The sequence below is a fragment of the Perissodus microlepis genome, chromosome 5 (assembly GCF_051167445.1).
Source record: "Perissodus microlepis isolate ML-2025 ecotype Zambia chromosome 5, ASM5116744v1, whole genome shotgun sequence".
NCBI classification, from domain to species: Eukaryota; Metazoa; Chordata; class Actinopteri; order Cichliformes; family Cichlidae; genus Perissodus; species Perissodus microlepis.
This window is the reverse complement of record NC_140465.1, coordinates 16,656,559-16,674,334: the sequence shown is the minus strand read 5'-3', so window position 1 is coordinate 16,674,334 and position 17,776 is coordinate 16,656,559. Positions and strand designations below refer to the sequence as shown.

The window sequence follows — 17,776 nt, the reverse complement described above, 5'->3', positions numbered from 1 at the left end:
ACAAAATAGCAAGAGAAATTCTTCCCTGGGCGAACTTTATTGTCATGTTGCTGCAGCACTTTGACTACATGTGAGGCCTAAATCAGATGAATTGCTGAAGGCTGAGTTTTCCTGCGGACTGACTGGTCTTGTGCTCTTGTTTTGCATGAATGCACACAGACTGGTGGACAATGGGATCAGTGGCAGATCCACCTCCTGTAATACTTTCTTTAAACAGGGCAGCAAGTGTGTCCCCCCTGTTCTGTCGGCAGACCAGAATTTATCCTGTTAGTCACCCTAGATGAGTGAAAGAGTAAAATCAACCCCCATACCAGCTGGACACACACATACACATCCATTTATAAAGGCAGAAACGCACACGCACACACACTCGCACACACACTGGGGAGTTATACACACTGGCAGCTTTATGGACAGCTGATAAGAACAGGTTTAGCTGGTGGTTACTGTTCAGAGCAGGTCAAGCAGAACAAGATCTGTTAATGTCTCTTTGTTTCTATAGTTCATACTGCAAAAGACTGCATTTTGTTTTCTGTTTTGTTGTTTTGCTCTTACATAAGACAATAAGCAATTGTGTCAAGTGTGCACACGCTCTTATGACTGAACGGTTAGTGTCAACGTTGTGCCCGCTCACGGTGTGTAAACGCCCATTTTTTGCCCCATTAGGCACAGCTTGATCGTGCCCCTGGGAGATCGCCACATTCTCATGCTCCGAGAGACTTCTCTGAAAGGTTTCACTGCAGATTAATTGCTGGTTTACAGTTTTGTTTATGCAACTAGATAATCAGAAAGAAACCATCATTAGGCGATAAAGTATTTTTTTATTTATTGCTCTGTATTGTTTTAATACAGGATGTATTAAACAAATTTACATCACATTACATCTTTCAGTTTGGGAACTTAAATGCTACTATTGGGAAAATGATTTCAAAACAATTATATAATGAGTGCAATGAAACACTTGCAGGCAGCTCTGCAATTTGTTTATTGTTTAGGGGGAAATGTCAGTCCTTAAGGGGATGCGGGATAGGCCGAGCCAATAAACTTCTTCCCATCTCCATAGGAGGAATTATCCCAGGTGTAAGTCTGAATAATGAGCGTGTTCCCTCCCACGCTCAGATGACACCTAAGGATGATGATAGACAGCAGAAATTAGAACAGATCCAAGTTCGATAAGGCGTCACAGGATGTGAACATTTACTCACTGTTTTCCAGGACGAGTGATGTAGCAGAGGCTGTAAATGGCAAAGTCAAATTCTGGGCTGCAGCCAATGACTGCAGAGCCAACCTGCTTGTAGTAGCCGTCCCACATGAACTGCATCCCCAAGACATCCGGAAATGTAGTCCACTGAAGCAAGAAAGAAAAAAAATGAATGCAGTGCCCTTTGTAAATTAAAAGAGTATTTTAGGATTTTTATCATCGCTGCTTACAGGCCCATTGAAGCTGTGGCTGTAGTAGTTTAGCTTTCCACTTTTTTCAAGAAGATAAAACTGGATCCAGTTGTGGAAACCGGAGACCTTTCCTCTCTTGATCTCTCCTGTTAGAGAATGTGGTTTTAAAATAGTACAAAAAAGAGAATATGTTTTCAAATAAATGAGATGTTCAAAAGAAATCTGCTCTGTCCGAACCTGCAAAGATGTGCTCAAAGCCGCTAGAGTCCAGCTGGTTGTTCTTGCGAGAGTACAGACCAAACCACATCATCTTCAGGTCCTGAATGAAGTCTTCCTCTGATTTGTAAATGCCTTAAGATATAAACACAGACATTGAAAACACATGAGGATAACCGTACCCAACCTTCAAGTATTGCTGAGGATGCGTGAAGGTGAAATATCATGCATAGAAATGTTTTACCCTTGTTGTAGAGAAAAGCAAACAGCTCCCGTCCCAGCTGAGTGTTGGACATAGTTTCCCTGACAAACTTGTCCTGCTCAGCCAGCTGCTGAGAGCTGAAGTTCTCTGCCTGTCCAGTCATCCTGTTGTAGTTGTCCAGCACAGACAGCAGAGCAGCATAGGTGGGCTTGGAAAAGAGAGCATTCTCATTCAGGTAGCTGAACAAGCTGAAAGCAGAAAAAGAAGATTTAGGACATAGAAAAACTGCTATGTAGCGAGAGATTGCTGTGCTGATAAAACGGCTTTTCTCACGGCTTCGAGGAGCGATCTGTCTCAGAGCTGGTCTGAGAGTCGGCCACCAGAGCCTGAGGGTCAATGACCAAGTCTGAGGCTGAAGCCTTGTTTGAGTCCAGAGAATAAAGTCTCTCAGAGATAGACTTGATCTCTGCATCAGTTACGGCACCACCCGCATCTACAAAATACATGCACATATGTGTGTTATTGGAGACGTCAGAGTACAGATAACAGGAACGTAAATAAGTCACGTTAAAAACAGTGTGTGAAATAGTCCAACTTAACTCTGCTTGAGTCAGAGATCACATTTAAACCGCTGTTTAGATCACCACACAAACCATAAAACATCAACTTTCCACAATGAAAGCTGGAGTATCTTTATACTCTAGTATTGCTGCTTTCATGTATCAAAATACATCTTCCACCACTGGGTTATACTCAACATAGAGGCAACAGATGCAGTTAGGGAATGAACAAACTGAACCCTTTTAATCTCCGTTCATTATATGGACTAGCCCAACAATGACACCTGCTGGACATATACTAAAAAAAAAAAAAAGCTTTGCCCATGAGTTGCTGACACCACAAGCCAATAAAAAGTGTTTAGATTATTGTAGGTAAGAAAAAGTAGCAAAAGCACAATATGGATCTGTGGCACAATATAAAAATACTACATTACAACTATAATACGTCAAAAGAAAGAAATTAAGAAAATTAGTTCTCATTATGCATCTAGATGATAAAAATCTTCATGACTCTGAATGTATTCATTTATAAAAGAAAATTTACTCTAAAATATAAGTGGTCAAAGCACAGTTACATTTAAGTAATTTACATGAAGTTTGTTGTTTAGTCCAGAAGTCCCCAACCTAAAGGCTGGACACTCCAAGATAAATAAAAGGGCGCTGAGATAAATTATGAGAGAGGTTCAGATATAAAATTTGCTATTTATTTATTTATCTATGACAGATAATGAATTAAATTAATTAATAAAAATAGCAGAGTACCCACTTTTGGTTGAACTCATCAATTCAAAGAGCCCCACAAATTAAAATCATTTTGAAACACTGTTTTGATCTCAGTTTGTAGCATTAATTTGTTGTGTGTGTGTGTGTGTGTGTATATATATACATATATATATATAAACTAAAATCTAACTAGAAACTAAAACTCCCAAATTAATGAACAAAATTATCCCCTTAAATGCAATATACAAAATAAGGATAATTGCCTAAAGCTGTAATTAGTGATTCAGCTATGATGTTACTGACATAAAGGACAGATTGAGTAATTCAGATTTTGGGACACAGGACCCTGCAGCCCGCTGTCTTGCTGCTTGTTGGAACTCGTTAGCCGTGTGAAAGCAACCAGGTGTCTGCAACAGAGGGGCTGGTAGTGGAAGATTTTGTAGAACACAAACTAAACAGCTAGTAGTGTAGAGACACCATCTGGCACGTGAGGTGGGGTCAGCTACTCACGACACATATTTTGGTCTTACTGTAACAGAGTTCGTTGTAGTCGTTGCAGCAGTTGTTGTACTGGGGGCACAGGGAGTTACAGTGACACTCGTTCTGAGAGTTGTAACTCTCACCACACCTGCCCTTACAAGAAAATAAATACTGATACTAATAGCTTACCACAAACTATAATAATGGCAAATGCACATGTTTTTGGTATCAAATATCATCAAGATTCTACTTCTGTCACGTACCTTTACATAATGCAGCGTAGTCTGAGCAGCAGTCATTGTAGCGCTCACACGCTGGGTTGCACTGGCACGAGTAATTGCTATCTGTTCCATAACCACATCGTCCCTGACATGAGTCCAGCGTATCTGGAAACAAACCGGACAGACTGGTGTTATAAACACACTGACATCCTTGTTCTGCCTGTAATATGATCATAATAAAAATGCAAAGATGGGTTAAAAAATAAATGACTTACTGCTGAAACCCAGGGTCAAACAGAGTACAAGGACAGAAAGGAGCTTCATCTTTGCTTAGCAGCAGCCTGATATCTGGGTGAACTAACTGTTATGCCCTTTCCTTTATGTCAAAGTGGGGTGTGGTTTTTGCCCAACTACCATCAGAGAGGTAGGGCATACTGGTTCAGGGACCATTGGAGGTGGAGTTAAGTGACAGAGCACCTATGCACAGGTTACTCAGCTTTAATTCTCTCAAGTAGTCACTTGTTGGAACATGATGGCCACACATACATTTTGACCACACCAGCAGGCATCAACATGGCAGCAGGCGCATCACGTTTTTAAAGAAGAGTCTGTGGTTATTATTGTTTGGGTAATCCCAAGTGCTAAATACACCCAACCACAGTGAAGGGCACAGCTTTTAAAATGAGAAAACAATAGCATTGTTAACCTGATGATGGGAACCCACTAGTAGCAGCACACATATGTATGTCAGCAGCTGATGACACAGTCGGTAATGAACTGACAGCACCTTTAGAGGTGGTTGAGCTCCAAGGGGATATGGCAGGGGGGACTGTGGCACCCCCTAAACTAAAGTGCCCTCACCTCCCCACAGCTGGAGCTCCAGGCCTCCACTGGATTTTTGTTCTTATAGAGAAGTTCTCAAGGTTCTTGAAGGAAACTTCAGCATCATGTCCTGAACTTGAGAGGGAAACTGCATTCAATTCACATGAATGCTAACTACGCCATTAAAAAAGTGGGACTTATAGAAATTTAAACCAGGAGATTAAATGCTTCACGTTCACAATGGTGCAGGGTAGAGCCATTGCTTCTCCACATTGAAAGTAGGCAGTTAAAATAACTCTTTATTGCCATTGCCCATTCATACCTAGTACAATAGTACAACAAAATTGGAAACTGTCCAACGTCAGCACCAAGCGCAACTAAAAGCAAGAAAACACAAGAAAACACAGTAACTTTTAGTCAAAGGAGCTTGCAAAGAAAAGCGTCTGGACTTCTTTAAGTTACTTGAAGACGTTTCACCTCTCATCCGAGAAGCTTCTTCAGTTCTAAGGTCATCTATAATCCAGTTTTGAGATCCCTTCCCAGACGCCTTAACGCCCACTCACATCCTGGGCCATCTGACCTCAGGAATTCGCATGATAAGGTGGGGCCAGGTTTCACAATGAACACACCCGAAACTCTGGCTGATTGGGACCCACACCCAGTTTCACACCTTGGCTCAGACGATTAGAGGATCATCAGGGGGTCCTTTTGTCCCTCTGTGGGGGGATACTCCCACTAGGTTTATATCTGGGACTCTCCACCATTTGACCTTAGAACTGAAGAAGCTTCTCGGATGAGAGGTGAAACGTCTTCAAGTAACTTAAAGAAGTCCAGACACTTTTCTTTGCAAGCTCCTTTGACTACGATGACCTGGGTGACTGAGAACCTTCACAGACACAGTAACTTTTAATTTTTTTAAAAGTGCAAGAAAGGGATGAGCAAAAAATAGGAATGGCTTAATAAATAAAAGAATGAGTGAATGTTTATTGCACATTAATATTATTATATTAAAAAATAAAATAAAAAATACTGATTAGGGCTATTGCCCTGTTGTAAAAGCTGTCCTCGAGTCTGTTTGTCCAGGACCTCAGCAGCCTGAATCTCCTGCCAGACGGCAGCAGCTTAAACACCCGGTGTCCTGGCTGTGTACAGTCCCGTAGGATGCTGTGTGCCTTCTTGAGACAGCGAGTGCTGTACAGGTCCTTCAGGGAGGGAAGAGGATGGCCAATGATTTTTTGGGCCATATTAATGACCCGCTGAAGTGCCTTTTTGTGTGCCGTGGTGCAGCTGGAGAACCATACAGAAATGTCGTATGCCAGCACACTTTCAATCGAGACGATCAGCAGCTCCCTCTTCAGGTCCATTTTTCTGAGGATTTTCAGAAAATGGAGACGCTGTCGGGCCTGCTTTACTACTGCCGAGGTGTTTGAGCTTCATTGGAGGTCTGTGTCTATGTGCACACCCAGGAACTTGAAGCTGGACATGTTTTCCACACACTTCGTGTTGATTCTGATGGGCTGAAGCATGGTGGTGGTTGAGGTGGTTTGGGCACCTGATTAGGATGCCTTTCTGTGGCACACCCATAAGTCGCTGGAGCAATTCTAGCTTGGCTGGCTTGTGAACAACTTGGTGTGCCCCCGTGTTAATTACTCTCTGTGCAACCTGTTCTCAGTTGTGAGCCCTGCGTACCAAACACCCAGGCAGTAGGAGAGCACACTCTCCACTGAGGAGGTGTAGAAGGCCAGCAGCAGCTTCTGGTCCAGATTGTTCTTTCTCAGGGCACGGAGGAAGTGCAGCCACTGCTGTGGCTTGGTGTTGTGGGTTTAGGTGAGATCGGTGGACATGTGGGTGCCCAGAAATCTGAAGTTGGAGACAGATTCCACCCGTTTTCAATTTATAATAATTGGGGAGTGGATCTACCTGTGCCTCCTGAGCTCTTTTGTTTTAAGGATGTTCAGTTTCAGGTTATTTTCTGAGCACCAGCGGGACAAGTTCTACCTCCGCCCTGTCACTGTCTCATCTCCATCAGAGATGAGCCAAACCACGGTGATGTAAAGAGCATTTGTTGGGTGGGTTGGTGTGCACTCATAAGTGTGCAGTAGATCTGGTACTGAGTATCAGGGGAGGGGAAAGGTGGGGACTGAGTAGGCCTGATTGAGGCTGGTTGGTGAAGAAGTCTTTGATCCAGGAGCAGGTGACAGGGGGAATATGAAGATGGTCCAGTTTTTTGGTGAGGATGTCTGGGATTATGGTGTTGAACACTGAGCTATAGTCCACAAAGACTGTCTCCACATAGCTCTCCCTGTTCTCGAGAAGGCTCAGCACTGTGTGAAGGGTGATGGTGATGGCATCCTCCGTGGACTGATTTGTTCTGTAAGCAAACTGGTAGGGGTCGAGGGGGTAGGGTAGATCGTCTCTGATGTGCTGACACTGACTCTATCCGCTCAAAGCACTACATGACTGCAGACGTGAGGTCTATAGGTCTGTAGTCATCGAGGCTGTCTATACCAGTTTTTTGGGGGACGGGAATGATAGTGGAGGCCTTCAGGCTCTCCTGGGGTTAACCACTCGCAGTCTCCTCCTGACCTATTGTTCCTGATGGATGGATGGATGGATGGATTGATGGATAACATAAATGTATGCCTGCCAATCTGGTTGATGACCAATGTTCTGCAGTACTAGTATGCAGGATGAAAACTAGTACCACCCTCTGTTGAGACCATGTCAAACTGCAGTGACTCTACTGCATGAAGGAGTCCAGCCACTGGCTTCATCTTGGATCTAGCTTCACGGCTTTGTAGATTCATGTCAGTCCAAAAAAAGTGTCCTTTAGATTGAAACACCAACTGTTGCAACATTAGAACAAATTATCCTGTTAGCAAATGACACTCAATAAAAATAAGAGTGAGAGATGGTGTTTTAAATGACAAATTAAGAGCTCATGCTTTCCACTTTATTGTCACTCAGTGATTACTTTTGTATCTGAAGAAAGGCAAGAAAACTGCTTGGTTAAAAATTTTTAAAAAATGGCCTTGGCTTGAGCCAACATTTCTTTGAAACATTTGTCCCGCATGTTGAAAAATGACGTGTAAAGAAGTGTTAACATGTGATGAGTTGGAGCTCACTATCTCAAGTCACACTGGTGCATTACACATTACACACCTTGTGAGTTTTGCTGTTATTTGAAGCTTGGAACTGCAACAACAAAACAGGCTGGTTCCCCAACCTAAGTCAGCCTGTGTGGTAGTGGGCTGTAGTTTTCCTCAGCTGCATAAAGAGAGGTGGCTGAGGGAGTTCAGAGAGCAGTGCCAGGTGGAGCTGGTTAGTACAGCTGCTGTGCATTGATTATTAAAGTTTTCTTCCCTTATGGAGTGTGGTGCTGGGACCAGTCCATGCCGGCATACACCGACACACCAGCCGTGAGACCTTGTTTGAAAGCAGTCTTTTGTGTTATTGTTGTGAGTTGTGTGCTATCAGGAATGCCAGGCATACCACAAAGGAGCACACGGCCTTTATGTTGTTTAAGTGTGTGTGCAGTTAAAAGAAAATAATAAATTACAAATTCACTCAAACAATCCGAAAGCAGCACTCACATTACTCAGACCCATAAGTCATGTCACTTCATCACAATTGCACCTTTTATGCAAAACACACCAGTGTGCTTTTTGAGGTGTTATCTTAATTAATTATGTATTTATATGATTGAAGTTATATTTGAATCACGTTTTAAAAAAATATGTATCAATCTTTTTAAGGATAAACATCTCCAGTTTTTTTTCTCTTCAATGGAAACTACATTTGGTTATCACACAGAGCTTTAACACATAAAAAACATCAAAGCTCATAACATATATGTTATAAGCTGTTTTTGTATATGGAATTTGCCTTGAAAAATAATGTAATTTCCATCAAAGTAATCTGAAGTACATTTATGCATTATTATGGGACCCTCTCTGATTTTTCCACCTGAATGACCAGATGCTGTATTTCACAGGGTTTATGTGAGATAACCCAGAATAGCTCACACATTTCGGTATCTCTCATCATGTGGAGATCACATGCTCAAACGCAACACTGACTGAGAGTGCAACCTTGATTTAAAGCCTGGAAAAATTGATGCCTTGAAATGAAGTTCACTTACAAATAAAACTACTTCTGCAACAAACACTGGTTTGGATTTTTCTTGGGATGCCTGATGACATATAAATGTTTGATTTTCCTACCCCTAAAGTACACATGAGGGTTCATGCCCCCCCCCCCCCCCCCCCCAAGAAAATAGAACTTATATTGCATAAGTGCATATTTTGTGCCCATATTATGTGCATATTTTCTCAACCAGATCAACCAGATTTTTTTAAATTTAAAATCTGGAAAGAACTACAAAATTGCTGTTTAGCCTTTGGGCTTTTAACCTTTGTGAAACACATAAAATATTGTACTGTTATTGTTGTAGCCTGTGTTATAGCCTGCCCTGCAGTGTTATATTTGATCGACAAATTTTCAACACGATTTTGAACATTTATATTGAAAATTTTCAAAATGATGAATCGAGGAACAAAAAATTAGGCAGTTTTGAGTTGCTACAATAATATTTTATAGTGGACAATTGGATTTAAATTCCTTTTGAAGCTAGCATATTTTGATTTGGCAAGCTAAAGGTCACCGAGTACACAATGCATACTCAAAATCAATAAGTTGCCCTAAATTAGCCGTCTTAAGTAAGCTTTACTCAATTTTTCGAGGCAACGAGTGTGCATAGTTTTTTTTAGTTCTGCAAACTAATTAGATTTTACAGTGACTATTGACCTGTCTGCTGTCTAGTGTCTAGTGTGAACAACAGCATTATACTTGGCAGGATGCCAAATTCTGACCCTACTACCCAAATTTTACAGTTTTTTACTGTCAGACCAGGCAACACTTTCCAGTCTTCTACTGTCTAATTTTGCTGATCCCTTGGGAATTGTAGACTCAGCTGTCTGTTTTTAGCAGACACGAGTGGCACCCTCTGTGGTCTTGGTTATACCTTGTATACCTTGGTTGTAACAAGTGTATATAAGGTACTATTATGGTCCACTTGATAGTCATATTTCATTAGAGAATATGACTGAAAGGCTGAAAGAGGAGAAATGCTTCTGCACCTATTGAGAAAAAAAGAAAAAGAAAACAGCAGAGAAACCACAGCAAAAACCAACATATGCATAAATAACAGTGGCAATGTTACTGAACAGCACACAGTACTGATAATACAAGATATTTTTAGAGGCAGCCCAAGATAGTGTGTGTACCTGTGAGCATGAGTGTACTTCACCTTGTATGTGAGGAGCAGGATTTTGAATCCAATTCTGGATTTAACAGAGAGCCAATGAAGGGAAGCCAACACAGGAGAAATATGCTCTCTCTTTCTAGTCCCTGTCAGTACTCTTGCTGCAGCATTTTGGATTAATTAAAGGCTTTTCAGGGAGTTTTAGGACTTCCTGATAATAATCAGCTACAGTAGTCCAGCCTGGAAGTAATCAATGCAAAACTAGTTTTTCAGCGTCACTCTGAGACAGGATATTTCTAATTTTAGAGATGGTTAGATACTATATTTCTAAGATTTTCAGGGCCAAGCACAATAACCTCAGTTTTATCTGAATTAAGAAGCAGAAAGTTAGCGGCCATCCAGGTCTTTATGTCTTTAAGACATTCCTGCAGTTTAACTAATTGGTGTGTGTTATCTCGCTTCATAGATAGATAGAGGTGGGTGTCATCTACATAGCAGTGACAATGTATGCTATGTCTTCTGATGATACTGCCCAGGGGCGATTTTAGCCCATTTTTGGTTTGTTCCAGCTCGCCTCTCCCCTACTCTGGCTCTAGCGCCGTTGCTGCCAGAGCGATGGTGGCTGAGACGCAGCGGAGTGGAGGTGTAAGTGCCTGACTTAAAACAGGACATGTTAACTGCATTTAACCTTCAGTTGCTCTTTATATATTTAGGTAGGAGTCAGACCATGTTTCCTTTTAGCTGAGAAACATTACACCCAGGTAACCTGCAGTTTTGAAAACGTGTTTTCCGACGATGTTTGCTACCCTACAATCAGTCCTGCTTTGTAGTAAAATCAGCGACATTTGACCGTCCTGTTGCTCCCATTGAAATTTATACAGCCTATTTAAAATCTAAAACTTAAAATTGTCCGTAGCCTACTGTTGTTGCCACTGTCCTGTTTGAAATGGAATGAGAGAAGTTGGTTATTTTGTCATATGTGCATGTGCCAATATTAAACCCAGGAGCCACATTCAGGTAAAAGTATAAGAACAAATGATCCGTCAATAAAGGATAATGTTGGATCAGTGTTTCAATATTTATATCTTTTATTAGATGTGCATGTGGTTTGGTTATTTGCCTTTTGGTTGAAAGTAAACTGTAAGAGGACTTTTTTTATTAGTGATCTTAATAATATTTTTTTTTCATATCAATGTCATTTTTTCATCTAATTGAATACAATCTATTTGTGTATGATTGTCAGTCCGAAGAGGGAGAGAGGAAAGAGGGGAACGTGAGGAGAAAGTACAAGGTCAGGAAGAAACAGGTAAGAAAACAGACAGGGAACAGTGACAGGCAAAACAGAAACTGTTAAACTGCTTGAGGGAGTTCACCAAAACTGATTTGCCAACCTCAAGGTGAGACGACATAGGTTAAAATAAAAGAAAAAAAAATCTGCAGAGCCATAGTAGTATCTGCAGTAAAGATCTTTTCATACATTGTGTACATTGTACCATAGGCAAAGTTGCCTCCATTTTTATAATTTTTTATCAATATTTTGTAGATTTGTACATTTCAAGGACTCTATTTTTGGAGTGTATTTTTATATATCTGTATTGTATTATACATACACATTAAAAGTGAATCTCTGTCCAAGAAATGCGCTCAGTTTACTTCTTACTCACTATGATCATCATTCATCATAAATGCACCAAGGAGACAGTCAGAGAGAACTCGGGACAACTGGAGGCATTTAGGGATGCAGGGACTGACAGAGACAGGGAAGAAGTCTCATTGTGATGAGTAAAGTTTATCTTGCCTGGCTGGGCAGCTCTCTGGGTGCTCAGCACCCCCAAAGCTCTGATCCTAGAATCGCCCCTGGTACAACACATTATAGAGTATGCTTCTGCTGTGAGGTCCCGCCTCCATGTACTTCAGTTAATCGCAGGAGGGGTATATTTATAAATAATATTATATTAGGGAAATTTTCCTATACATATTTTTGACCTGGGGGTAGAATTGATTGTGAACTGGAAAGGGAAAATGCTTATGAACTTGCAAATTACAACATGATGCATTTAAGGTAACCCTTTTAAATCTTTATTTAAGAAGAAAATTTGTTCCACTGTGCGATGGCCGAACCTGTTTCTTTTTGTGGAGATAATTTCTCCTGCCTTAAGGAAAATCCCCTCACATGGAACAGAAGAGCCTGGAGTGCAGAAAAACTGGTAGAGATGCAGTTATACAGTCTACCTGGGCCCCACAAACTATCAGCTAAAGAGAATAAATAAATTAAATTGCTGCACATTTTGCAGACTAACAGTTTAAGATTATTTAAAAAATAAAAAATCTATTTTTATAACATTAAATGTAAAGAGTCAAATGGGAGTCTTTCTAAAGTTATTTAATTATATTTATATTATCAAAAGCAGATTTTTGACATTTTAAGTTTTTCCCGTTTTCAGATAAATTAAACACGCACAATACAAAGGCAAACAACAAGAACACAAAGCTGGAAAACCCATCCGATTGACCAAAATCAACTCAAAATACTCCCACATGACAGAAACTCTTCTATTCCTCGCTCGTTCCAAATCTCTCAGTATAAATATCAGTGGTTTGCTATCTGTCACCATCAAAACACTCCACAAATCCCGCAAATGATTCACTTCCTTATAAACCAGTGAATCAGACACCGAAGCAGTTAGGTTCTAAATGAAGCTTCGGACGTCACTGATCACGTGACTCTGGCCAAACGAATCAAGCTTCGACACAGTGCTTCTGAAGCAGTGTGTTGATTTTTTTTTGACACACGCACCGGAGCATCAGCTTCAAGCAGGCCATCACTAGTGTAAACTAAAATGTGCGCACTTATTTTAGAATGCAGTGTTATATGGATATGTGAATTAATTCTGAACCAAGCCAGTTATTCATTAAATGACTGTTCAGTACAGAAGTGAAGCCCAATAATCATGATTTCACAGTCAGCCTCAGATACTTATCAAATTAAAGCTCATGTAGAAACAAACAAACAAATGAACAAAAGATTTTGTCCTTCATTTCTGTCAAACAAAGCTGTATGAAACGTTGCCAAGCAGGTTGCCTAGCAACCGCCTAGTAACCGGGTTGCCTAGCAATCGGGTTGCCTAGCAACGGAGGCTAGACCGTCCCATTTCACAAGCCTCGCACTTCCGGCCTTAGCGGTCTTTGAGTACGCGGCCCTTGTGGACCGTTAAGGCTGCGTACTTTAAGGCTGCAGACCCTGAATTGGGATACAGCCAACATGTCTTGAAGTTCTCCAGAAGCCTGGTAATGAACTAATCATTTGTTTCAGGTGTGTTGACCCAGGGTGATTGTTAGGTTTTGTATTGTTGATTGTCATTTATGCTTAGAAATATCTACTTATATATGCTTAGAGTTTTATAATTAGTTGTAGATTGGTAGAGGTTTGATCCTTAATAGTCTGCAAACTTTGTGTGCACACCTACATCCTGGGAGCATGGGAAGAGGTCGTACCTTGTCTTATTGTTTTATGGCAGGATAAACGTGGCTATATCTGTTTTAGGCTAAGTGCCTTTTGTTTAGATGAACTGCTGGACTTCCAGACCAGCAGGTTTAGGGAAGTCATTTATGGGGTCAAACTCTGACACACACACACACACACACACACACACACACACACACACACACACACACACACACACACACACACAGGCAAGGTACTCTTTGTTTGTATGTAGACGTCATATGTTAATGAACCTATGCATATTCATGTAACCTCAATAAAAGAGCAGTGTTACGGGGGAGCGGATGAGAGCAACTGGGGTCAAGCGAAGGAACGGCGTTTGTCCGGTTCTCTCCCGTGCACGAGAAACATGAAGAACTTTGCCTACTTCGTGTCTTGCTTGCTGTGTAATTATATTGTCTTCAACGTTCCAGCAAATAGGTTCAAGGTACAAACCTATCAGTGATATTTAAAACTTGCAGGACACCGGCCCTCAAGGTCTGGAGTTCAACACTCCTGCTCTAGTGTATACTCCTCTCTGTGGTTTAGATATTATTTTATTACTATTATTTGTCGTTTAAGGCTGTAGAGATTGGATTTTACTGTTCCTTCCCTAATTGTTGTTGGGGGTTTTTTTGTTTGTTTTTTGTTTGTTTTTTCATTTTGTTTTTTCCAACAGGGGGGGATTTTCTCTTCACATACTTTTAAGTGAGTTTCAAGGGGTTCTGCCTAATTATTACTCTTTTCTAGTTAACATTTAGAGCTGGAAATGTTAGATGCAAAAATGTTAGATTTTAATGACTGCAAACAGCATCAAAATTAAAACAGGGAGATGAAGATACAGCCACAAAGTGACACAAGCTAAAGGGGAAAAAAAGCAGAACAAACAACCATCTGAAAATGACATGTTGAAGGCTGCAATAACGCCACTACAAGATGGTCTACTAGATTAAATGGTTCATAGTTTTAAATAAAAGAAGGAAGGCTGAATGATCTGGTCAAAGCATGGTTGAGACGTACAAACAAGCAAGATGTGCAGAAGACATAACAAGGACATCTGCTGGACAAGTGGGACTAATGCAAGATTAAAAAGAAATTCAGCTGTGACTGAAGTCTTAATACTGATTATCTTCTGTATGGACGACCATGTCCATCATTGTAAAACACAATAAATTAGAGAGATTAGAAGCCTGAATAATCCTTTAATGTTTGGTTAGATTCTGTATATGCTGCACAAATTATGTCTCTAAAAACAGGATAACATGTGTTGGACTTTTGGGACTCTGTTAGAGAGTCTTCCCTCACACACACATAAACAGAGATAATTCAGACAAGAGTACTGTTAACCTTACAGTTATTATAGATGAAGCTCTGGACAAATATTAAAATAAAAAAAATCATCAGAAGCTGCAATGATGGTAAATGCAATGGTAAAAATTAATAACTAGCAAGAAATCAACAATCACAATCATTTATTTTTTTTGTTACAGAATCCGACTTTTAATGCTTCAAATGATGAACTCCAGTCAGTGCTATACGTCTAGAAATTAAAGATTAAAGATTTTTAATGTATTGATTATAACTTTAACTTTTGAAGGAGCATTATTGCAGTTTTTTCTTTCATGATAATAAAACAGCACATGTCATGAGGCAGCAGCTTGGAGGTAGGGAGCAGCTGAAATACAAAGTGTGATCTCATTAAAAAGGTTGGACGGGATCTTTGTCATGATGGTCTTCCACACCAGTAACTACAGCTTCTCCTCCATAACATGGAAGCTTCTTCCAGACCCGCAGATGAAGGTAGCTGGATCCTCCCACATGAACCTGCAGTCAAACCAGAGGAAACTTGTACTTGTTGAACACTGAAGATCTTCAATCTGTTCAACAGCTCATCTGGTTCTCACAAGTAACTCAGTCCATACACACTTTCTTATTTTCTTCCATTAATAATCACTATCATGTATGATGCCACAGTTACCTTGATGTCATAGTTGATTCCTTGCACCACTTGACTCTTGTACTGAACAGCTTTGAAGACGGCATATGCTTCATTTCTTTTTTCCTCTACTTGACACTTAACCTGTGTATGGACAAAATATACGTAAAACATAACGTAAAATGCAGAGCACAGAGTTGATGTGTCTGAGTGTTATGAAGAAGCTCACCTCATCACAGATTGTCTGAATTTCTTCATCAGCATCTTTCACCTTCGAGAATCCTCCACATTTTATGGCATCCATTGTGAAAGTCTGCTGAAATAAACAGAGGAGACAGTTTTCTGGCTTTATGTGTCTCAAACATACTGGTGCCAGTCCAAGTACATATACTGAGTAAGTGACCTGGAAACTTACTGGAAGGTGACTCTAACGCATGATAGGAGGAGCAACATGTGAAACGACAGCCCCTAAATGTTTTCTTACAGTGTCTTCTTGAAATATACTTGTGTAATTGTGTCTTAAATTATCTGTGTCTTTAAAACAGATAAACCTATGCTTTTATATTAACATTTTTTAGACGACTAAAAAGGACGATAACTAAAAGGTGTTTCTCGTAGTCCTGTCAGTCTATGGTCTGTGATAAATGTCTTATAAAAATAATTTATGTGCCACAGCTGTGACTGTCAAAAATTATCTTAAATAAATACAATGAACTTTGCAAATTCTTCTTTAAGCTGACTGTCCAGAGATACGCTATCAAACCTGAGATCAATATGCCTGCAAGTTTTTTTAAGTGAAATGAAAAGGTGGGTAACTGAGGAAACTCACAGTTTTGCAAAACACCCCAAAAATGTGTTTTCAAGAAAATTATAAAAGGAAACTTGAGTCTATTTAAACCTGTTTAGAGCAGATGATTTACTTTATTTTACAAACATATAAACTTCATAGAAAAAGTAAGGAAACTTATATTTGAGCAATCATTTCTTTGCTGTCACACTTCTTGGCAATAAATCTTATGTTATTGGAAAGTCTGTTTATTTTCCCTTAAATGGGGCCATGTTTGTAAGGAAAATGTATTCCTGCGTTGAGCAGCAGAGGTGAGTATGTGCATTATGCCCATAATAAATTGCCAGATCTTCTCTGCCAAAGCCAAATAGCTTATTCTGCTATTGACTCTTGTTTTGAGCTTCAGGTACCCCAGGTACTGACAATCCAGTGCCTGATTGGTGCCCACTTAGTATCTCTGTGAGCATGGACCCTGGTGCAGCGATCATATGCTCCAAGCATGCTACATTTAACTGATGTGGATAGGGCCTGTGCTATAGGGCAACTTCTACTTCAGACGCTATGCTGATTGATGCATCAATAGGACAGCTTTTGCAGAGTTTGTCCCTTTGCAGAAAGATATCGAGATTAGATCCTGTAACAACTGGGAACACGAGAAGCTTGAGAAGTACCAAGTGCTCAGAGAAGAGCTCGAGAAATGTGGAGGGTGAAGGTAACAGTGGTCCCACTGGTAATCAGAGCACTAGGTGCAATGACTCCCAAGCTAGGCGAGTGGATCCAGAAAATCCTGGAACAACATCTGAGATCTCTGTCCTGAACAGCAGGATACTGCACAGGATCCTCAAGATCCCAGGCCTCTGGTGGAGGACCTGAGCTGGAAGGATAGACAGTCCGCAGGTATTAAAATAATACATTAATTGATTAATAGATTATACAGTTTATATAAATGAACATATAAATTATATAATCCACACACACACACACACACAGTTACTTTAGCCTTCCCCACTGCTCTGCCACCAACTTACCGTAAGGTTGACAGCTGCAACTATTCTGGTGCACGCAGCGCTATTACATTATACACACGCAGCACTGAGGCCGTCCAAAGAGCAGCGACTTTATCCAAAATGCTGTACATGTCACAATGCGTTCACATTTATAAGATAAACGCAAAACACTGATTAAATAAATCCAAGATGCAGTTGCGTTCATAATCAACATCACCAGAACTCTTACCATCAATAACACACACTGCAGTAATCAATATACTTACAGATAAATGAACACACACTGGCAGTCCTGGACTTTCCTCACCACCATCACAGCATATATCTGCCATTTCCCACTTCAGTGTGCAGCTGTCTTATTCCAGTCACGGGGTGCCCAGCATTCCCAGGCTTGCACTCTTAATGACTGACGGAGTGGAGCCATCACGGTGCACGCACTCAGAGCATGACTCATGACCAACACATATTATATCAACAAGTAAGATCAACTCAGTTTATAGTGTCATTTACTGCTTATATCATTAAGGGCAATGAAGAGTACTGTGTGATATTATGTTGTGGATTAATTTATTTTTGTTGTTGTTTTTAATGTAATTAAAAACATAAATACCACCCTCATGGGTATACAGTAAGCTTGAAGATCAGACGACAGCAAATTAAGTCTAAAGTCAACTCTTTTAGTC

General features: G+C 40.4%; 2 protein-coding genes across 3 annotated transcripts; both read right to left on the bottom strand.

The window, feature by feature from the left end:
- Positions 1-808: 808 nt before the first annotated feature.
- endou (endonuclease, polyU-specific) lies at positions 809-4,175 on the bottom strand. Its single transcript, XM_084927222.1, has 8 exons — positions 4,070-4,175; positions 3,837-3,959; positions 2,144-2,303; positions 1,853-2,058; positions 1,630-1,743; positions 1,432-1,538; positions 1,206-1,348; positions 809-1,126 (listed from the first exon to the last, which is right to left on the bottom strand). Exons 1-8 carry the CDS (start codon positions 4,116-4,118, stop codon positions 1,012-1,014), a joined length of 1,017 nt encoding a protein of 338 aa, XP_084783348.1. The 5' UTR covers positions 4,119-4,175; the 3' UTR covers positions 809-1,011.
- Positions 4,176-14,818: 10,643 nt separating this feature from the next.
- On the bottom strand, positions 14,819-17,441 carry LOC146387002 (cystatin-B-like). 2 transcript variants are annotated; one of them, XM_084928306.1, is made up of 4 exons: positions 16,758-17,441; positions 15,529-15,615; positions 15,342-15,443; positions 14,819-15,187 (listed from the first exon to the last, which is right to left on the bottom strand). In XM_084928306.1, exons 2-4 carry the CDS (start codon positions 15,601-15,603, stop codon positions 15,062-15,064), a joined length of 303 nt encoding a protein of 100 aa, XP_084784432.1. In that variant the 5' UTR covers positions 15,604-15,615; positions 16,758-17,441; the 3' UTR covers positions 14,819-15,061. The 2 variants fall into 2 exon arrangements, with proteins under 2 accessions (XP_084784432.1, XP_084784431.1); XM_084928305.1 differs by having other exon boundaries at positions 17,360-17,434.
- Positions 17,442-17,776: the final 335 nt, after the last annotated feature.

Bases quoted from the DNA above. Each gene is read 5' to 3' on its own strand.
- endou (XM_084927222.1), bottom strand. From the start codon at position 4,118: ATGAAGCTCCTTTCTGTCCTTGTACTCTGTTTGACCCTGGGTTTCAGC. The intron at 1,349-1,431 runs GTAAGCAGCGAT...TTCTTGCTTCAG, and splicing joins GCCACAGCTTCAATGGGCCT to TGGACTACATTTCCGGATGT. The intron at 1,127-1,205 runs GTGAGTAAATGT...CATCATCCTTAG, and splicing joins ATCACTCGTCCTGGAAAACA to GTGTCATCTGAGCGTGGGAG.
- LOC146387002 (XM_084928305.1), bottom strand. From the start codon at position 17,425: ATGGCAGATATATGCTGTGATGGTGGTGAGGAAAGTCCAGGACTGCCA. The intron at 15,444-15,528 runs GTGAGCTTCTTC...GTCCATACACAG, and splicing joins TTCAGACAATCTGTGATGAG to GTTAAGTGTCAAGTAGAGGA. The intron at 15,188-15,341 runs GTAACTGTGGCA...GTTTGACTGCAG, and splicing joins GAATCAACTATGACATCAAG to GTTCATGTGGGAGGATCCAG.